The sequence below is a fragment of the Balaenoptera borealis genome, assembly GCF_965194805.1.
Source record: "Balaenoptera borealis genome assembly, chromosome: 2".
NCBI classification, from domain to species: Eukaryota; Metazoa; Chordata; class Mammalia; order Artiodactyla; family Balaenopteridae; genus Balaenoptera; species Balaenoptera borealis.
This window is the reverse complement of record NC_138867.1, coordinates 74,014,289-74,037,275: the sequence shown is the minus strand read 5'-3', so window position 1 is coordinate 74,037,275 and position 22,987 is coordinate 74,014,289. Positions and strand designations below refer to the sequence as shown.

Here is a 22,987-nt window from a genome sequence, read left to right as displayed (position 1 = left end):
TTGTTCTTCATTTCTAAAATATTCTAATAAATGTTTGGTTTATTTTCATTCATATTTAATAATAATTTTCTTCTATAGCTTGGTCTCTATCTTACAATTTTAATACATAGTTTTTTCATTGTCATTATGTTCAAGTATGTAATTACAATTTTACTGTCCTTTTAGACTCAAAGATAATTTATAAAGACACTTTGAAGTTTTCTACTTTTGTTTTTTTGGGGGGCTAGCCTGTAAATATTAATTTTTATTTAGCTTTATTCCATCATACCATCTTTACTTAACCAAATTTAGCTCATCCTTCTAGGCCTAACATATATGTCATCTCCTTCAAGAAGTCTTTCTTCTACCCTGCTATGTTCTCTCCCTTCTCTAAACCTGTACACGTATCCCTTTATATTTATACCACAGGGTTTATATATCTTCCTCCTTCCCCGGCTCGACACCTACTCTCAGGCAATTTCATTCCTTTATGAGATTTTCAGTTTAGCTCAGTACTTTATGAGTTTTCACAGCAAGATTCCATTCAGTGCAACAAATGCTCAATAAATATTGAGCATCTAGGAATAGTTAAATGAAAGGTATAATCCTGGCCTTCAAGATTAGTAGGAGAGATGAACAGGTAAAGATAATACCCAAGTGAGCTTCAAGAGACTTGGTTAGGTAAGTGAAGGTAACATCATGTGTATAAGCAGCTTAAAGACCTTGAAAATAAGGACAGAAACGTTCAAAGGAGGAAGAGGGGAGCAAATGGCCCTTTAGGTACAGCTCCACCGTAAATTGCCTAATAATTCAACCCAGTGCTTATCAAAGTATAATCCATAGCACCTGCCTCAGAATCACTTGGCGTTTGTAAGGGAAAAAAAAAACAAAAAAACGCAGATTCACACCTACTAGAATCAAAATGAGGGATATTTAAATCTGCGTTTTAAACGAACTACCCATGTACTTAAACCATCCAAAAATGTAGAACACAAGGCAGTCAAATTTCGCAGACCGCGTTCGTAAGCCACGCCCTCCTTCTAGCCAGAGGACAGCCTGCGGCGTCTCTCTTCCCTTCCCTTCCCGCCCCGTCTCCAGACACTGGCCCACAAGCCGCAGGCCTTCTCCCCTGAGGCGTAGCTCAGCCACCTTCCGACCGAAAAGCCAAACAGACACTAAGATCCGCGCTTCGCAAAGGATTAGGGGGGAAAAGCAATAGGCCAATCTAAAGGGCCGGAGAGGTAGCGGGGGAGGCCGGCAGGGAGATCTCTTTGATTGACGCGAAATATGCCCAATGAGAGCAGAGGACTAGTGACGCTTTCGCCTCAATGGGCAGGACATTAGCGATTTCAACCAATCCAGCTCAGACGTGTCTACCTTGTGGGAGGTGCTTGAGGCCGCGGAGGTCGTTGGTGTCTGTTGAACGGCTTGTGGAAGTCGTGCTGCCTTGGGTAGGGGTTAAAATCGTTCTCGAGAGGAACGTCTCTGTCCGAAGAGAACATGAGTTTAGCTCTGAGGTCGGTAATGAGCAGGCGGCAATGCTCTCCACACTCCGCCGCGGGCCCCAGGGCGGCTGTGTGTGGAAGGGAGGCAGCTTGGGGCCGAGTCGAGGAAGGGAATGCAGTTTGGGACGAGAGGAGAGATCTTTGGCCAACCTTCCCGGGCCCGGACCCCTCACCCTGGAGGCTCTGGTGAGCTCCGCACAATTCTGCTGAGGTGGTCATTTCTGTCAGGGCGTTGGGCTTTGGACCGCCAAGAAGGTGGGCTGTCTTAGGCTCGAGGAGGCAGTGAAATATCGCGAGGTTTCTATGCGTGGTGTTTGCGGGAAACGAGGCCTTGGAGCATCCCTTGTTTCAGTTCCTTGTCAGCGGCTTCCAACTCGCTGACCTCCTGCTAACATACTTACCCATAAATTTTGGAAATAACACAAAACCCACTCCTCGCTCTTCTCCTGCGGCCATGCTTTACGGTATAATCGGAGACACATTTTAGTGATTATAGTTGGTAATCTCTTAGATTTCCGAAATGTCTTAAGCTTCTTTACCTTTCCTTCAGTTCCAACCTCTAACGCACTGTTTGTTGCCTCCGCCCCCAACCCCAGCTAGAAGTTTTACCTTAAAAATGTCTATGTAGTTAGGTCACACTAAAAAGGTACCGAGTTCTAATAAGGGATAATCGTGGTATTCTTGGATGGGGTCAGCTGTTGGTGGGTTGCGAACTTGTCCCTTCAGAATCTTGGGAAGAGAATGACCCCCGGGAGCTGCAAGTTTGTGTGAAGTCAGGTCTCTTGTGAAATAACTTCCTCAGCTTTGTCATACCTCTTTTGATCATTTTTAGTCGTCTCTTGCCTTTTTGGGGGTAGATTTCAGAGAACAAAACAACTTCAAATGCAAATAAAGTCCACTGGGTTTTACATTTTTTAAATTTATAGAATTCTTCCGTTTCAAAACTTGTTCTTATACAAGTTTTGTAGCCCCATTTGAAAATTTGGAACACTTAGATCGACACCTCTTAAGGAAGACATTTCTGGCTTTTACAGTAAATTACTTTCTTAAAGTTTTTTCAGAGTTTATGAGAAATTAAGTCTAGATGTATATGTTAAGTGAGATTTACAAGACTATTGACTCTTCACATTATTATATAGAATTAGCACAAATATTATGTACTTTTTTTGGTGTTTAGTATTCATGGTATGCTTAGGTTCATTATTTTGGCTGATTTGTTAATATTAATGGGAGAAATTACAAAGAAGTGCCAAACTGTTAAAAATGTGTAATCTAAAAACATTTTTAACCCACAATGCCAAAATAGTTTGTAAGTTAATTGATGAATTAGATGTTTTTTGCAATGATTTTGATAATTATAAGCACTATAAAAGTAAACCTAATCTATAGTGATCATCAGTTGTGAATTGAATTTTTTTTTTTTTTTTAACAGTCTGTATTGTAGAATGATGGGACTACGGTTGCTTTGTTTTTTGTTGGGGTTTCTGACATAAAACTAGTGTTTCTTATTCACAGTTCTTGTTTCTTCCACAGTAATATTAGTGGGAATAAATACAAAGCTAGGAAGAGGGAAAGCTAGGTCCTCATTTCTTTTAATAACCTGTAACACTTTTCAGTTTAGGAAGTACACATTTATAGCAGCCTAGACTATAAAATGAGCAGGGCTTTGACTCACGTAGGGAAAATTTCTTTATATTTTTACAAAATACTTCCTTTTTCGAAATTTAGAAGATTATTCATTGGCTAATTTTTATTGCATTTTTGGAATTTTATTATTTAGAAGCCTAGGAGAATAGGATTAAAGTGGACTAAATAGACTTTTTTCTTATCATTTCATAGAAATGAGCTTGTAGTTGACAAAACGAAGAGGAAAAAAAGAAGAGAACTCTCTGAAGAACAGAAACAGGAAATTAAAGATGCTTTTGAACTTTTTGACACAGACAAAGATGAAGCAATAGATTATCATGAATTAAAGGTAATATACTTAAAATATATCTTTTTCTGTTAAAATGATTTGCATTTTTGACAGTTGATTAAAAATATATTTTAAAGTGTTTTAATTAAACTGTTTTTGGAAATACGAAACCATTTTAAGCATTTACCATTAAGTGCTATAATAAAATTGAATAGTACTCAAAACATACCTTTTTAGAAACTCCTTTTCACATGGTAAAATGAATAGTATTTTAACTGTAAAAATATATTCCTATGGAGGAGCTTATTTTCCACTCACATACTTAAAAAATTTGAAACTGTAGGTTTTAAACAGTTCTAACTATATTCCTCTTCCCACTGTGTTTTGTTTTGTTTTGGTTTTGTTTTTTTGGTGATCCATTCATTTTTCAGATTGAGGGAGTGTTATTTGTTTTTTAATTTGAACATGTTATTAACAGTCTCAACCTATTTTCTCTGGTGCAAACAATATAAGTGATGTCTGATGTTGACACAATGCTAATGGGGAAAAAATGTCAATTTTAAGTTTTAGAATTATTTATAAAGAACCAAGGGGAAATTGATGTTTAAGGTAGTTTGGGTCTTAAACTCAGCACAGTGAGAAAGATAGTATTTTTGTATCTCTTTAGCTCACTTTTTCACTGTTTCTTTTAGTTACCCAGCTTCAATCCATTCTTCCTTTATAATGTCTCTTCCATTTGTTGCTATTCTTATTATCTTGGTTTGGGATCTTATTTTATATCTGGAACTTCCTAAATGGTTTCTCCATTTCCTGTACACTATCATTAGATTCGTCTTTCTAAAATTCTTTCATCATATTATTCATTGCTCATAAACCCTTAGTGGCTCCTCATTGTACCCTGGATAAAGTTCAGATTTTTTTCATTTGTATTGAATGCCCTCCACACTTTTACTACCACCTACTTTTCTCATTTGCTAGCTGCTTTCTTCCGCCTGATCTTTTCCCATTCAGGTAAGGTAAACTGCTTTGTTCATTGCCTTCAAGACTATTCTTTATTTCTGTGTGTGTTTTAATACTAGTCATTCTTTTCTAAATGCCCTTCTACTCTACTTCATCCATATACGATTCGAGGAACAACTCGAATCTCTCCAAATAAGACTTCTTTAACCAGTAACATCTCTCCTTCCTTGTTACTAGTAACTAGATCTCTTCTTTCTCTAAGATCAGGTTCTTAGACCACTTACTTGGTAACTAATCATGTCGAGTCTGATGAAAATTCTTATTATAATTTTTTTAATCTCTTCTATTGTATAACTTTTTAATATTTATGCTGTGCCTTTTTTTGGATTTGTTTGTTAATCCTTTGAGAAAAAATAACTTATTAAAATTATCTGTGCACTAAAGTCAGTACATTGTAGAATGTATTCTATAAACACTCATTGATTAGTTTGTCATTAAAAAAGGGATATATAAATGAAAAAAATTGCCATTTAATTTCAGTAATGAAGAACTATCACTGTTATTTTAGAGACATAAAACATGCAAAAGAGTGTGGTTTTATTGATGTGTTGTCATCTTTTAAGTAGTAAAAACTTATTTAAGAATTGGAATTCACTTCTTTTGTAAAATATGTTTATAATTTGCTTTTCCCTTTTAATCCAAAAGGTGGCAATGAGAGCCTTGGGGTTTGATGTAAAAAAAGCTGATGTACTGAAGATTCTTAAAGATTATGACAGAGAAGCCACAGGGAAAATCACCTTTGAAGATTTTAATGAAGTTGGTGTGTATTTTACAATATTGTAAAGACTATTTTACAATAGTCTTTGTAATCAGCAGTTTGTTAGGAAATTATCTGGTTACTATCAATATTTTTAGAAGTCTCTGGGTTATGGAATTTTGCTATTGAACATTGCTGTGTAATGTGGATCTTATTTTGGAGTTTTTTTGGTACTTTTTTTTTTGCTAATTTTCAAAGAAAAAATAAGATTTATAGCTTCACTGTAAATGGGATTTATCTTTTTGTCTTTTGTTCTGAAGATTTTAACCAAGGAACTATTGTGTAGCTTCTCCCGGGAAGATGTCTTTCCATGTAATATGTACCTATATTATGTGATAAAAGTAAAAGAGTGATCAAAAAATTATTTTCTCACAGTAAAAGATAAAATTTGGTATATTTTTGTTTGGAAAATATTTCCCAGGATCATCCTAGTATGTGATTTTTGTTGGCAAAGTGGAAGGAGAGGAAATTGGTAGCAGTTGGTATCTTTAGCTGTAGATGAAGTGCATGCCTTCAGCTTGACAAAGCTTATGAGGGGCTTCCTACTCTGGATGACCCTGATCTCAATGAATAAAGTCATCTCTTTAAAGTTGCTGCTGGGGAGAAGATTGTAGTAAGGGAGGCACTTAGCAGACTGGGAGCAGGAGAAAACATTTTAGAACAACCCACTGGGTTATAATATCAGCATATTATTTAGTTATTTTTAGATATTTTAAAAATCTAGGAAAATTCAGTTACACACAGACATACACACAAACCCTTTATTTTAAATATTCAACAAGAAGTAATATGAGAAATGAAAAGAAATGGCAGTTAGTACATGTGGAAAAAATAGATTCATATCATTAGTAATTTCTTTTAAATCTGAAAATTCAAACCAAAAGCAAGGAAAAAAGAAATTAAAGAACAAATAAATCTAAAAGACAAAAAAACCCACTACACAGAAGATCCCCAATTTATGAACTAATAGATGACTATTTAGAGAGGCAGCTTGTCCCTTTGGAGAGCATATTCTTTTTTTTTTTTTCTCTAGTTCGTAGAATTATTTACTTGAGAAGAGGTAGAGAGCCATCTTTATTTTCCCAGTATTGAAGCTTTCTGGGGTTTATGATCTTAGTTCAAGTTTCAACTTAGATTGTTTATAGAAACAAGGATCAGGATACAGTAGAAATGATACTACTAGGAAAGAGCTATAATTCAGGCACATTTGGTACGGTGTAGTGGTTTAGCATGGACATTTTGGAACCAGGTTGCCTGGGTTTAGATCTTGGTTTTGCCACTTACTAGCTGTGTAACTTGGTCATTTTACTTCTCTGTGCCTCATTTTCAGCTATAAAATGGGGATAGTTGTGTTATCTCATAGGGTTCTTAGGAGAAATAACTAAGCTAAAAATATGTACAGTATTTAGAAAAAGGCCTAGTATGTAGTAAGTTCTATTAAGTATTTGTTGTTATTATTACTTCAAAAATTAGTCTTTGTTTCAATGGCTGGAAAATATGTATATCACTGGAACATAAAAAGTATTCTGCTCCATGTATTTATATTTTTCTCATTACCTTTTTCCTGTAGTTGTAGGTTATTTTAAGCACTATTTGCCTCTAATAATTTTACAAAACACATTATTTCATCTTAGGTGAATACAGTTTTAAAATTTTGATTTTATTAGCAGTTGAAGCCAGAGTCCCATGTAATCTCTGCCTTTCCTAACCCTGCATCTCTTCTATGTTATTAACAGAACAGAAATACTGGGTTCCTTCTAGAATAAATGGTCATGAGTAAACTTCAGCCTGACTTTCAAAGATCAACCATTTGGCAGGCTTAGTACATACTTTAACTATCCTAAGGTTACCTATTGAGAATATCAACTGTAAAATAAAATTTTATTACTGTTTGGGAATCAAATAATCAAAAACTATTACTTTCCCCATTTTTTGATCATTTTTAAATAGTAACTGGCCACAGATGAATATATGTTTTATAGTTTGGGACAAATAACTCTAAATCAGAATATTTGAATCTTACTTTTATCTACTATCTATTACTGTTTAAGGATATTGTTCCACAGATATTTACAGGTATTTCTAGATAAAGTTTGGCACTTCATATTCTTCCCAATGCTAGAAAAAAGTACTAAAACATACTTAATGTAAGTTTAGAATTTAGACAGCCTGAGGCTAGTGAGTTACAGGTGTTTTAGGAATTGCTGCTTTAAAGTAAGACCAAGATAAGTCAGCTATTTGTACTCGTCTATTTTTGGCATGTACTATTTATTATTTCATTGCCTATTTAGAATAGAATATTATATATTTTTTTGTTTTGCTTAGCAAACATTTGCTGACTTTTTTGGCATTCAGTACTATGCTGGGGTGAGGGAGGGGAATTAATCAGAAGTTACTAAGAGTTTCTTCTTTCAAGGAGCTTACAGTTTAAATGCAGGTGATAACAAGCTATGATACTCTGTGGTAAATTATAATTTTGTATAGGGCAGTAGTGGCATACTGCAGCCCTTAGGCCAAATTCAGCTGTTGCCTGTATGCTGCCACATCCATTCTTTTTTTTTAAATTTTTATTTATTTATTTATTTATTTTGGACTGTGTTGGGTCTTCATTGCTGCGTGCAGGTTTTCTCTAGGTGTGGCAAGCGGGAGCTACTCTTTGTGGTGGCTTCCCTTGTTGCAGAACATGGGCTCTAGGCACGCGGGCTTCAGTAGTTGTGGTGCATGGGCTTAGTTGCTCCGTGGCATGTGGGATCTTTCCCGGACCAGGGCTCGAACCTGTGTCCCCTGCATTGGCAGGTAGGTTCTTAACCACTGCCCCACCAGGGAAGTCCCTGCCACATCCATTCTTTTATGCTGCTTTTGTGGTACCATGACAGAGTGAGTGGTTGAGATAGAGACCTTATGCTCCCCCGGCGCCCCCCAAAAAAAGCCTAAAATATTTACTGTCTGGTCTTTGGCAGGAAAGTTTGTCAATTCCTGATCTAGAGCAATTGAAGACTTTGCAGAAGGGATTTTTAATTTAGGCTTTGGGAACAGGAATAGGATTTCATCACAAGGGAAAAATTGTGGGAGGGGTATAGAAAGGCATTCTAAGCAGAGAAAACAGCAACAACAAGGAGTAATAGTAGACATATAGCATGTTCAGAAAACTTCAGTTAGTCTCCTGCTCTAGAGGACAGGGAAATAACTGGAAAGGTAGGACCGGGCTAGCTAGGTAAAGTCTTGCATAACACAGAGTTTGGACTTTAGTCAGAGGATCTATGTCAGTTTTTAAAGAAGAGGAGATAATATGTTTTAGAGAGGTAACTGTTGAGATTATTAAAGATGTGTTGGAGGGAAGAGATTGCAGGCAGAAGATACAGTTGGCCCTCTCTATCCCTGGGTTCTGCTTCTGTGGATTCAACGAACTGCGGATTGAAAATATTAGGAAAAAAAAATTCCAGAAAGTTCCAAGGAGCTAAACTTGAATTTGCTGTGTGCCTGGCAATTATTTACATAGCATTTACATCATATTTACAACTATTTACATAGCATTTACATTATATTAGGTATTATAAGTAATCTAGAGATGATTTAAAGTATACAGGAGGATGTACATAGATTATATGCAAATGCTATCCGTCCCAGATTTTGGTATCTGAGGGGAGTCCTGGAACCAATCCCCCATGGATACCATGGAAACTGAGGGATAACTGTAATAGACTTTTTATGCTGAGGGTGGTGAGAATAAAAAGAAAAGGGGTACATTCAAGAGTAAAAAAGGTGGTAACCTCAGTACTCTAGGATATAAGTAACTGATAGGGTTTAAAGTTTTAATGTGATGTTTTTGAATTTGCTTTATTAAGTGATTGTTATAATGTATAAAGCCTAAGTATTTTGAGTAAGTACATTTCTGAGAGTATAATTAAATCATTTGAAAATTGAGTTACATGGACAGAAATTTGTGAAATAGATTGAACCCATCTTTACTGCTTGTATGTCAGTCGATTTATTTTCATTGAAAAATAAATATATTTCTTATAATTCTACTTTGTAGAATAAGAATAGAAGATGCAGGCCTGGAGGATAGTCACCATAAAGTTACAATGTTTTAGCTGTCCAGAATGATGGGTATTTATAGTTCCAAAGAAAAGTTGCATTCTAAGACAAAGTATTGATAAAAGATTATATAGACACATAAGTCTCAAGTAACTAACACAATTAAAGCACCAGTGGGATAGGAATTTATACATCTTGGAGCCCCATCTGTTCCCCACGTCACCCTGTTGCTTCTTTAAATACATTAATATTTTCAGCAAGCTGCTTTTTTGGTTCACCTGTCATGTAAATTATTTAATTGGTGAAGAAAATTTCTTAACACTTTTTTTTCCTTGTCCTGCTTTTTTGTTGGGACTAAATTCAAAATAAGTTGAGTATGAGCCATAGAGTTAAGTGTGGTATTTTATTTTGGTGTTATGGCTGTATATATGCCAACTCCTTTTTAACTGAATATTTATGAGCTTTGATGATTTGCATACTTATAGTAATATACTTCAATTAGTTACTTGGAAGACTTTTTGTATAAAATTAATGGATAAAAGAAAACTATTGAATATATGTGTAGATGATTTAACATTAGCTTGAATAGGTGCTTATTCTAAAGCTTATTCAACCAAATATGAAAACAGCAGCAAAACAACTATTTGTGGGGGACTTGAATTGTATTTTTCTTTTGGATGCATTAAATATTCCAGTATTTTCCATCTATAAGCATTTGCAAATTTTTAGTGATTCTGTAAACCTCAACAGGATTGAGTTATTTTTAATGGGACAGTGAAGGTCATAAATACGTCTTGTTGTAGTGGTAGACTAGCATGTAGAATTACTTCAGAGATATTTCCTTTGATATTTTCAGAATTTTATCTAGTAACTTAAAAAATTTTATACCACAGATTTAAAATTTTCTGTTATTGTAGCTATTGATTAAAGACTGTGGTTATATTGAAAATATTAAGTTGACTCTATTATTATATATTATTACATTTAGTATTTTAAAATAATTATTACTATTGAGGCCTGAAATTACTCACATTTAATTTTAACTTAGCTGTCTGATAGTTATTATCTTGATGAACAAAATGGATTTGACTTTAGAGAGATCTCCTTTTCAGACCTTTTTTTTTTCTTACTACAATCAGATTCAATCCTTTTAATAACTACTTTTGAGAAACCAAGAGGTTCTTTTAAATCATGAGGATATGAGTGGAATTTTCATCTACTGTCTGAGACTGTATCTGTATCAATGGTGGCAGTTAATTTTATAAATTTGTCAGGGTTTTTTTGTTTCTTTTTAAGTTGTATTAAATTTGAAGAACAATCAGTATTACTATTAAGTTTAGCCAACAAACAACTTTTATCTAGTTGGTTTTAATTGTTTTGTTGGTATATCATCTCTACAACTAGGTTACAAACTCCTAGACTTGTGTGCTTGATGTCAGTGGAGCCTAGTACAATTCTTGATAATAGTAAACCTTAAATAAATATGGTATAAATGTAGTTTTCAAAATTTTGCTTCTGTGTGATATAGTTATACTTATTCTTATAATAGGATAAATTGTTGATAATGTAAAGGTTAAATTCTAAAATATGGATTTGGTTTTTCTAATTTTCTGTTTATCTCTTTGGGTTTTTGGACTTTGGCATTTTTATTGTCAAACTAAATGTTGACAGACTCATAGCTTTAATTCTCATCTAATAATTAGTTGATTTCACAAATGAATGCCTTTGAGACTATGAAGGTTTACTTTTCATGTTTTTTTAACTATAGTGACAGACTGGATATTGGAAAGAGATCCACATGAAGAAATATTGAAGGCATTTAAACTATTTGATGATGATGATTCAGGTAAAATAAGCCTGAGGAATTTGCGACGTGTTGCCAGAGAATTGGGTGAAAACATGAGTGATGAAGAACTTCGGGCTATGATAGAAGAATTTGATAAAGATGGTGATGGAGAAAGTAAGTTTTGAGTAAAACATACATTCCAAATATTCCTACTGTACACATATAGTAATTTTTTCTAAAACCGAATGATTTTCAAGACCCTTTGCAAGCTATCTATTTAGTGTAAATGTTTTTCATCCTATAATGGGATTTTTGCATAAGTATTTCACATACTCAGTTTAGAATGAAGCAGACCTTTAAAACCAACTGTACAGATTATAGTATGAGCTTCCACACTTCAAGAAACTGCTTTACTTTTCTTTGAGGTGAAATATCTCCAAAATTTCAGCCACTCAGTAAAATTTCAGCCTTTAATGTCTTCTTCCTCAACCTACATGCGTGTCTAAGTTCTGTTGAGTCTACCCTCCAGATATTTTTAATCTGTTTTATTTCTTTGTTTACTGCTACTGTCCTAATTCAGGCCCTAGTTTCTTTGTAGGAATGTTATCATAGCTTTGTTCATTATTTCCTTGAATGCCTGCTGGGTACCGTGTTCTGTGTGCTGACTGGTGCTACCCAATGAAAGAGGCTGATGTTGTCCCTGCTCTCACTGACTTTACAGTCTCTTGTAGCCTCCTAATTGCCCTCTATGCCTATAAGCCTCTTTTCTCTTCCTAATTTGTTCTAGCAGCATTCTTTTCCTAAAATGCAGGTTTGGTGATGTCATTTTCCTGTTCAAACACTTACAGTGATTCTTCAGTGCCTATGGAGTAAAGTCCAAAGTCTTCTATGATCTGTCGTACCATAATTATCTAGTTTTATTTCCCACTGTATTCTTCTACTTTCTACTTTAACCCTCACCTCCCATATAGTATACATACTTTGACAAAATATACTCTGTCCTATCTTTTTATGCTGTGCCTTTCATCATGCTATTCTTTAATCCTAGAATGCTCTAATTGCCAATTGCTGTCTGCTAAAATGTTAGTTGTTCTCTCAGGTTCGTTTTAAACTCCGTCTTTTTCTCAAAAGCCTCCCTCAGTGGTCTCTGTTTATAAATTATGAGATTTCCATTAAGGGCCCATAACATTTAGAGAAATAAACTATTTTGACCTTTTGTACACTGCCTTCTGTTAGTTATATACATGTGTGTCACTCCAGTTATATTGTGAGCCATTGAAGAGTAGTTTGGAATCATATAGTGTGAAAGGCCTGAGGCTTTGGAATCATACAGACCTGGATTCGAATTGAATCTCTACCAGTTACTTAGTAGCTCTGTAATTTTGTGCAAGTTTTTAACATTGTCTGAGTCTCAGTTTTCCTATTTATAAAAATCAGAATGGTAATACCTTTCCGGATGGTTGTGAGTATTAAATGAAGATAATTGAAGGTGCCTAGCACTAAATGTAAACTTGTTTTCCTTTTTCTTCTTCATCTTTATATTCTCCTGCATTTTCTTGAACATGATGAGTACTCTGACGTTTGTTGACTTAAGCAGCGAGCAGGAGTGTGCGTTACAGTAGATACATGTTGCTATAGTACCAACTATTCATTTTTACATAAATATATATATATATAACCTTGGAAATACTGGCATGCTTCAATAAGGAGATAAGACAGTAGCAAATAGTTATCAGCTCAGATTGTCCATTAGAATTGCGCATTATTATGCTTTCTCATTATATTTATGTGACTATTATTTGAGCATTATACAACTTTTCTATTTTTAGTACTAGCTCTTTGAAGGGTATCGATATAGTTAGTTATATTTTAAAACAGAGATGATTAAAACTTGAGAAGACTTAAAGGACTTCTTAAGCTATAATTCTAATATTTGGATTTATAATCCGCTGTCTTCATAGTTAAAAAATGTTTGTGTCTTCCCTAGCTGTTGATTATTACCCTAAATTAGCTTTAAATGAGTTCCTTTATGTAAAGGTACTCTCTTCAGTGGTAGAGAGAATCTTGGTATGTCTTTTTCATACTCCAGCTACTTACGTGTCAAACGACCAGAGTTATAAACAGTTTCTTTTTCCTGTACTAGGCTCATGCAAGTTAGGTTTTAGTTATTAGCTTCATTTGACATTAGAATAAAATACCAGTTAGTAACCTGTTCTTAAATTCAAACATCATGTGAAACTTTTCTTAGAAAATGTGTCCATTTCTTGCATCCCTTGCTAGACTGCTCTACCTGCTGCTTTTGAGTTTGAGTTCACACCTGTGCTCCATTGCTGGGAGATTTATTTTAGTGCATCCTTAAAACATTTCTTCGGTCCTCACTGCTTGCATTATTCCGCTTTAAGTCACTGTACAACTGTTGCTTGGGCATCCTACTGTCATTTATTCACATGACTAACAGGCAAATAACACTTTTTTTTTCTTTTTTCCAAGTGACTGATTACAAATAAAATAACAGGCAAATAACACTTTTTATTTCTTTTTTCCAAGTGATTGATTACAAATAAAATAACAGGCAAATAACACTTTTTATTTCTTTTTTCCAAGTGATTGATTACAAATAAAATACACCTGACACATAATCTTTTATTGTTAAGACTTGTCTTTTTTGGGGGGGGATAGGAGGGTGGTCTTATCATATTAAAATAGTCTAATCCAGTAGTTTCCAATCTGAGATGTGGGTATCTAGGGGTGGAGGCCTTCTGAGGTATTGTGCAGGGTCTGGGAGTTCATGTATGCATCAAATATTGTCTGTAGACCATATGAATAATAGTATTGCACATGCATACGTATACTGCTTTTTTCAGTTATATTTAAATGCTATTGAGATTGATTGCAGAGTTTATATAGCTATTTGACATTATCTACTTCTCAAACGAGATACACTAAGGATAGCTGTTATTGTGGCAAGTCCAGAAAATTATTATTTAAAGGCATTTTCATATTCAGAAACAATGAGAACTCCAACCCTAATCTGTTTAGTGTGGCTTTGGGTTACTGCCTTAATTTATATTGGGTCTCTGTAGCTATCTGAAAATCTGCCCATTTTTGAAAAAGTGGGAAGTTAGATTTTATAATAATTTATTAATCTGATCACGTAATCTGTTTTTTTTTTTTTTTTTTGGACTGTAGGCAGAGTTTTTCTTAGATATAACTAACCTGCTTTCTTTGTATATGTTAAACTGGTAAAGATCATAATACTTCGCTTCCTTTTTTGGACTTCAGTGATTGTTCTGTTTTTACGAATTTTTCACACTTCAGTATTTGAGAGCAATGAAAAATTTTTTTTTTATTGTATATATAGAATAATAAACATGGTGAATGAGGAATTAAAGGAGAAGAAGACATAATACAAAATATAAATACAGCTGTGGTAATGATATAGAAAGAATCCCTCCCAAGATATATAAAATAAAATACAGTAAATCATTTTGGGAAAGTGGAAGCAACATTTAAAAAACCAAAGTGGACCATCTTCTAAATAATTATGATGAATGTTAACATTTGTTTAGTACTTTATATATGTTAGATTCTGTGCTTAGCATGTTACATTGTGGATTATGTCACTTAATTTACATAATAGCTTTTGTGAAGTGAATACAGTGTTATACCCATTTATGCATAGGATACATGCATATATATAGATGAGGAAACTAGCTCTGAGAGTTTAATAACCTGTTCAAGGTTATTACAAAGCTAATACATGGCAGAGCCAGACTTAAACTCATACCTCCATAATGACAAAGAATATGCTTTTAACCATAACACTGTATTGCCTCTTGTGCTTTAAAGTAAAATATTAATTAGGTTTCTATGTTTATGGGGTTTTTAAAATTGTATACTATTATGGGAAACAGTGTGTTAGTAAAATATTCAACTGGCACTTCAGATATTAAAATTTGTTTTTTCCCCTCAAAGCCAGATGGTCTCTAAGGTACTTAATTTCTCTAAAATTTTTTATTTTAATGACATGTAGTAAGATTTACCCTATGAAATGATTGATTTATGAAAATTTTGTTTAAAAAGGCGGTGTAGAAAAAAATGAAGTGTCATATATGTTTGATTCAATATATATTTTATCAAATGCCTATTTTAAGGTAGGCATTGTGTTCCTTACATCAAGGAACTTGATATAAGATACGATTGATAGAGAAGGTTATAAAACCGAATGTATAAAGGCATCACAGATTCTCCTAATTGTCTTAAAGTCTCACTGACGATAAAGGAGCTAGTTTAAATTCCTTAGCCACTTTCTTCCCTTCAGCTTTTAGGTTCACTTTTTTGGACTTAAGTATTTTGTTTTTAGGTATGAAATTATGGAATAGTTTAAAATACTTTTGAAATGCTACAGTGCTTTAAAGTGTTTACATATAAAGAATATAAATATTGAGTTGCTTTGTTTTAGAACTATATGAAGCTTAATTTGAAATTTGAGTATTGAGATTTTACAAATTGAGGAAAAACAGTTTTAGATCTTTAAGTAACAAAGCATAAGTACTTTTCAGATTTTGAATATTTTAATCATGGCTCTATTATGCTGTTAAAATAATGTGTAGTCAGATCATTCCAAGGCTGCTTTCCTTATGTTGTTTTTCTTAAAAATATACCCTTGTTTCCTGTTTTGGTCTAGATGCCTCACTCTAGATTTTTCTAAATCAGGGGTTCTTAAATGAAGGTACATATTGATGAAATTGTTTAAAATTTTTATATATTTGGATTTTTTTTTTTTTAACTAGGACGAGAGGGGTCATAGCTTTCATAAGATACTGAAATGTATTCATTTAACTGCAAAGGTTAAAGATCAGTACTACAATTTATAAAATCATTGAAAGTATTTTCAGTTTTGTATTACAGGTTTTGTATTCTTTTCTACTGTGTCTATCATAGTGTCTTGTAGATGTTTCATATTGAATGCATGAATTCATGGTTCTTTGTCAGCTCCTGGACGGCTCATTCCTCTTAACTCCTTATAGATTATTTTTTGCAGTATTTTTTTCTTTAACTATGTTTCATTTAGTTTTTCTTTAACATAGGCTTTTAAATATATAAAAGTTCCAAAAAACAATGATTTGACGTTTTTTCTAATTCTAATATATTTTTATCTTTCAGAATTCTAACTTACATGTGTGATATATTTAAGCTTATTTATTAAGAAAGGGTTTGCTAAATGAACTAGTACAATAATGATTATCAAGAGAGTTTAACTATCTAAGAAATTTAAAATTTTAAGTTTTTAAAACTATTTTATTAAGTGTGTATAAATATTATTATGATGGATTTTTTTAACATATACCATTTTGTCTTTTTCCTAGCTAATATTATAGAATGTTAATTTATATTGTTTATTATATTTTATGTATTTTTGTATTCATGAAGTTCAATTTAATTAACGTATTCAACTTCCTAGCAAAGAAGTAAAAGCAAAAAGCTATGTCTTGGTTTATTAAGAATTTTGTATAATATAAAATTTAAAGATACTTAGTAAAATAGTAATAGTGTTCTCTGAAAAAAATTTGTATTTCTGACTTACATTTTCTTTCTTACCACAGTAAATCAAGAGGAATTCATTGCTATTATGACTGGTGACATTTAAAGAATTACAAGGATAAAAACTAAGAATGTTGCAGTTATCATCTTATATTCTATTTTTGTGCCTGAAGCTGTGTTTAAAAAAAGAAAACAACTTAGTTCTTTTTTCCAAAAGGACCAAAAATAAGCATCTTATGTATTCATATTTTACTACTGTTAAGTTTCTTTATATGAACAGTATTGTTAGTACTCTAATAGTTTAGCTTTGTATTTATAATATAGTTTTTATATATAAAGCTTAAAAAATTGAATCGTGGTACACATTTTTTGAAGGTTTTTTATTTAGCATTAGTAGTCACTTTTGTTTTGGTGCACATGTTTTTCAGACTTTCCTTAATAAAATGTTTATTTTTTAGTATTTTAAAATTTGGTAAATTTTCTGTTTATTTTGATTCCAAATGTCTGCTAACCCTCAAGAGTATCTTTCTTAAATCTTTTCTCTTTACACGGTTGTTTTCAGAAACGAAAATTGAAATATAAATTGCAATAGAAGAGCACATTTTTCCATTACAAGTTTGACATTTGATGTTTCAGTACAAAATGACTCAGTATAGGCATAATTCCTTTTTCATGAGTCATGTCTTTCAGTTTGGAGGGAAAAAGTATTGTGCATATAGACTCATTTATCCTCATGTATTCAATATTATGTTCTGTAACGCTTTTGGTATCTTAAGTTATGACAGTTAAATCTGGATATTTCTTTCTTAAACTAATTGAATATAGTTTGAATCATCTAACTTCTTGACAAAGTGAAAGATTTAAATTTTGGAATTTTGATCTGTTAAGATAATTATCACTCAATTAAACGTCACAGTGATGAAAATAGGAAACTAAGCCACAGAAATCATTTAAGGCTCTGTTTTAGCTGTATAAAGGAACGTTCTGTGATTCACCAGGAAACAGTGCAGACAGATTTTCCAGATATTGGTGGGTTCTTCTTCCTTGTAGAAGTGTAAGTTAGGGGGAAACACATGGTTAGGGAAGATAGGTCATAGTAATAATTTGAGGCACTTTAAATGTTGTGAGCCTCCTAGAATATTACAGAAAGAGTTATCCACTAGAAATTTAACCAAAAAATCAGTAGAGAATAATGTAACGGTGGTGATATTTCAGATAGTTATCTAGAAAGCAAGTTAATTGTTCACCATATTAAAATTCAGTTTTGAATATGAAATCAGTGTTCACAGTAATACCAATATCCAGGGCAACAAATAGACTGTGAAATTTAAAAAATTGTATCACGTTTACTGATGAATTTGCCTTCTATATCTCAATCACAAAATATGTTGATTTCCAGGAAATTGAAGAATAAAGAAAATGAAGAATAAAACACAAACGTATCTAGGCTTGCTAGTCTTCTACCACTTTATTGGAATAAATAACCTAAGGTACTTTTTGTCACTTACAGAGATAACTTCTTTATTCTTAATATAAATGGTTACTCCTTGGGATGCCAGCATTTTGTTTCTTCTTACTGTGGGTTGAGGGAAGAGTGCTCACTTCAGTTCTTTATGTTTGTGAAAGCTTTCTCCTACAGAAGGATATGAATTATTTTCAAGTTTTTTCCAGTGTTAATAACTGTAGAGTCAGAGGCTTATAAAATTGGCTAGTAGAGGCGGCAATAAGAAGAAAGGAGTGAATTTGCTTTAAACAAGAAGGACGTGGAGGTGGGTATTAGTCATTTACCATTATAGTTATATTTATTATGCAATGGCATTTCATGATGTAAGAAAATAACTTTCTTGCTAAACTTACCTACTGCATCTGCTGTTCTGGTATCCTGGTAAGCTTTGATAGTTTGGGATTTGTCAGCTAAGATCTTGTCTTACATATAAACCAACAAAGCCTACTTTAAGTTATGTACCTCTTAACAGCTCCTAGATTAGAGTCTGGCGGTAGGTAGTTGGGATGGGGAGGAAATCAAAAACATATTTGTTATGCACTTAATATGTGGTGTGGGTACTGCACTAGGCTTATTTAATCGTTTATTGCAGGAAATTCATACAGCACTTCTAATGGAAGACTTGCAAATTTAGTTGATGTGCCAGTGTTAATGGTCTTGCATTAGCAAACACCATGATGAGTTAGATGATCCAATTGAGTTGCTAATTTCCTCAACTCCCTAAACCATCTGTCTGATGCTAATCTCTGGATGTAAATTCTCTTGGGAATTGCTAGTGATGTGTTCTACACTAAAGATAATTTCTAATGTTCTGAAGACCAATGTGAAGAAGGCAAAAGAGTTTCAAAAAATCACTTAAAATATGAAGTTAAACAAATTACATAAGTAATATGTAAAGGTAATATATAAAGTAAAAGTGAAAATTCTTTTTTTTTTAACTGCCAGCTCCACTCCCATTCCTCTGAATAGTATCAGTTTCAGTTAGACCTCAGACATCAAGAGGAGCACAACTGGATATTTTAACAGAGTGTAATATAGGGAATAGGTTAAATTGGTGCTGGAGAACCAAAAAAAAAAAAAAATCAGGAAAGGAACACTGGGATAGCTGAGGGTAAAAGTTGTAGTTACTGGAAACTAGAAGCTGGGAGGAGAGGTCCTATGGAGCAGGGACTCGGAGATGTTTGAGGAAGGGGGTACTGGTAGGTGGTGCTAATGTTGATGGGGAATGATGAGGCTGGTTTGGGGAATCTCGAGAAAAAGCTGGAGGATGGAACCAAGTGCTGCTCCTGGAACGAAGAACTGTTGCCCTGGGGATGCTGACAGGAACTCCAGGCAAACTGGAAACAGCAAGAGTCTTTTCCCCTCCTGCCTTCCTGTTTTATTCTTCTAGTCCTCTTTTTAGTGGAGCTTAAAAAAATTCAGCTGGCAAAGGGGAAATGTAGTTTACACAGTCCTAACCCTACTGTTACACATTTGAATACAGAATAGTGGTTTGGAGCTGTGGGGAAAAAAAGTGTAATGACCAACACAATTGACCATATATTTTATGATCTAAACCGGGTTACTTGAGAGTGAAGGAGCTTAGGGGAGACTATTATTTATCTTGGCACAACAGGTGTAATTCAGAACTAGCCTGGGCAGACTAGGACATAACTGTCACCTGATCTCTGGGATAGTAACCATTGTTATTTTAGAGATTCTTTCAACCTGTTTCCTTTGTATTTACATGAAATTATAGAAGTAGTTTTTTCCACATGAATATTCTATCCATTCTTCAGCTAAGTTTTATAAAGGAAATGTCTTTAAAAATTTAGTAACTTAAGTGCTGCTGTGTTCCAGGCACACATAGTTATTTACATACATTATATATTTTAATCTCAGTAACCTGAGGTAGATACTGTTGGGTTGTCTTTATTTTACACACAAGAAAACCAAAGCTTAGGCTTAAGTAACTTGTTCAAGGTAGTAGGAATAGGAATTGGAATTTGATCCTAAGTCTTCTGACTCCATGGCCCACTCATAGCCACTAGATTGTATTATCTCCTTACAGTGACTTTTATAAACTATCTCAAGGTGTAAAGGATCAGACTTTTAAAACTACAAAACTAAGAGATAGAATCTGGAATTCAGAGGCTCAGCAGCAAAAGCATTAAACATTTATGCATAATCTAGCACGGCATTTGTTGTATTATGTATTATTCCATGTGAGTTAACATTTGGTGCCAGTCCTCTGGAAGCTAATAAGCTTAGATAGACTGTTTCTAAAATCATGGAGTCAATACATTGAAAAAGTAGATGTTTGGGAAAAAAATAATCAATACAATATTAAGCAAATGCTTATTGATAAAGTGCATATTATTGAGTAGTCATAAAATATTTTCATTTTGAGAAAACATTTTTCCACTTACCCTTTGTGGAGATTTTATTTTAGGGGCTGTTTGAATGAAGAAAGAACTCTTTAAATTCTTGGTAGGAAATGGAAGGAACCTTGGGCTTAGGAGTATATTTGGTAAAAGGATGTGTGGGAAGATCTTTGAGGCATCTAGCTGGAGAGGAGGAAGGTTTATGGACCTGATAGTCTAAAGCAAAGCTCTTGTCGGTCTCAGTGGTCAGAGAAGAGGGTCAGTAAAGGTTATTTTAATGGTAGAATGATGACTTGTTTAGGCTTTGGGTTGCAAAGAGAAATTCTTGGGATGAAATGTGGCAGTCATCTGGATGGCAGCTTAGTTGGGTCTTGGAGATCTTGATTAAACAGCCTAGGCTTACCCATTCAATTGAAATAGGTACTTTGCCTACATATCCTGATTCTGTGTTAAGTCATATGTCATTCTACATTTACAGCATTCATTGAAAACTTCATCTAAGACTCTACAAAAGATTGCCAAATACAATCTAAAACTAGTGAAATCAAGTCTCTGTTTCTTCTGAGATAATAAATTTACGTTAGAGTTACCTTTGTGAGTTGTACTGTAAATATTGAGTGTAATTATAATAGTATTATCTAATTGTCTACAAAAATCCAAGTTGTCTTTTTCTTTAGAACTTGGGAAAGCTGTATGTCTTGTGCTGTTCTGAGAATATGTAAAGTATTTTTTCATTGTATGATAATTTTGGGAAGATTACTGACATTTTATAGAATCAAAGATCAGCAGGGTTACTTCCATTTTATACTTAATTAAAAATATTTTTAAATGGGTTTTCTTTATTCCATAATAAAAGAAATCAGTGATACTTAATAGACTTCTGGAGTCCAATATTTCTAATTTTAATATGATTGTAACATTTGTCCAACATACCACTGTGTTCTCTGAAAAGAGCAATTATTTTCTCCGTGTGGCATCATCATAGACTGTCTGCCCCCAAGGTCTTCCAAAAGGTCTGTGTAAGCCTGACAGCTAGGAAACGTGTACTGTTGTAGAACATAAATTCTGTTAACTCATTGATACAAGCCTACTCCTAATGGATGTCTCTTTAGAGTAAATAGCATTCAGCATACATCGGCTAAATGCTAAATGGTTAAAATATGTCCAAATCATATTTCCTATCATGGATGACCTCCTTAAATTTAGCAGCAGATTAATGATTTGTGTTTGGCTTACTGAGGAGCAGTCTTTCCTTAGAAAACATGCATTTTGCTTGTGTTGAAAATTCAGGCATTTAAAGTCCTTGCCAAGCTGGTAAACTTAACCATACTTTAAGCAAAATCTACATTTTTCTTTTTCATTTTCTATTAAGATAAACATACTCAATTAAATCTGGAATAGTTGGCCAAAACTAAACTTTCCAGGAGACTTTTTCTATACCAATCCTGCTGAGAGAGGATTATTGCTAACCTAAGTCCTAAGAGATGGTGTGTTGTTTTTCAGCATTGGCAATAAAAACAAAATAACTCCCTCATAGAAAGAAAAGCAGCAAGATATAGATTCTAAAGATTTTCTTTACGAAAGGAAACTGTGTTCAAATCTAATTGGCTATTTTCACTGCTATAGCAAAGATTAAAAGAAAAAAATAGCTAGGAAAGATTTTTTAAAACTAGAAAATGTAATATCTGTTGTAACTAACTTATTTGGTTTTGGGAAAAATTAAATCAGATTATACTTGTGAAAATGTTTTGTGAATTGCAAATTTTATTAAAATACGAATTTTTATATAATTAGGCGTGTACTTTGGTTGGAATTATTGATCTATGGGCCCAGGTGACTTACAGTTCTATAGTGTGATCCTGGAAATTCTGGGATCTCCAAGGCCCCTAAGGGACTCTCAGGTGTACCCAGACCCAGGTAGCTAGGAGATTGCTTAGAGGAAAATTTTAAACCCACATTAGTTTCTTCTTTGGACTGTTCATAAGCATATGAGCAGGCACAGTGTTCAGTCCATTTGAAGGAAGTATATTCTTAGGGAACCTGGGGTATCTCAAAGTAGAGAATTATATAAATCATATACTGTTTACATTTGGTCAAAACAATAATAATGTTAATTATTTCCATTTGGTTGAAATAAGCTTAAAATCATAACAGTTTATATTTCTACTTAAGTTATTATGATCAAAAGATATTAAAAGCATTATTGTAAAAAGCTAATCTTAATTCCTAGCAGCTATTAGGGTCTTCATTTCTAAAGGGTATTCGTTTCTTCATTTCTAATTCATGTGAAAAAGAGAAAAGGCAAATTTTTTTCCTTAAAGAGTTGTTTCTATTTTATTGATAATTTATATCTCATCTTTTTCCAAAGAAAAATTTATAGCAAACGTCTCCAGCACAAATACAGTAAGATTATTTAATGAGCAGTAATAGATTATAAACCAGATGGATGGAAGAAGAGACAAATCAGAGTCAACTTCAGTTATTCAGTGTTAACTTGAAAGAGTTTTCAAATTAACTGGCTAGCAGAGACCTGGGACAAGGCTTATCTCCCCATCATAAATAGCTGCTTTTTACCC

General features: G+C 33.5%; 2 protein-coding genes across 3 annotated transcripts in view; one reads left to right on the top strand and one right to left on the bottom strand.

The window, feature by feature from the left end:
• The window catches only part of POLR3G (RNA polymerase III subunit G), a 101,586-nt gene extending 100,150 nt beyond the window's left edge, over positions 1-1,436 (bottom strand). The window contains exon 1 of the mRNA XM_082378449.1: positions 1,357-1,436. The gene's annotated coding sequence lies outside the window, so the exon portion shown is untranslated. The remainder of the gene's footprint in view (positions 1-1,356) is intronic.
• CETN3 (centrin 3) lies at positions 1,360-22,155 on the top strand (the record flags this gene model as incomplete). 2 transcript variants are annotated; one of them, XM_082378522.1, is made up of 5 exons in its annotated part: positions 1,360-1,496; positions 3,324-3,459; positions 5,065-5,179; positions 10,983-11,174; positions 16,607-22,155. In XM_082378522.1, the coding sequence occupies 5 exons, from the start codon at positions 1,480-1,482 to the stop codon at positions 16,648-16,650; spliced, it is 504 nt and encodes a 167-aa protein (XP_082234648.1). In that variant the 3' UTR covers positions 16,651-22,155. The 2 variants fall into 2 exon arrangements, with proteins under 2 accessions (XP_082234648.1, XP_082234649.1); XM_082378523.1 differs by lacking the exon at positions 1,360-1,496 and adding an exon at positions 1,518-1,585.
• Positions 22,156-22,987: the final 832 nt, after the last annotated feature.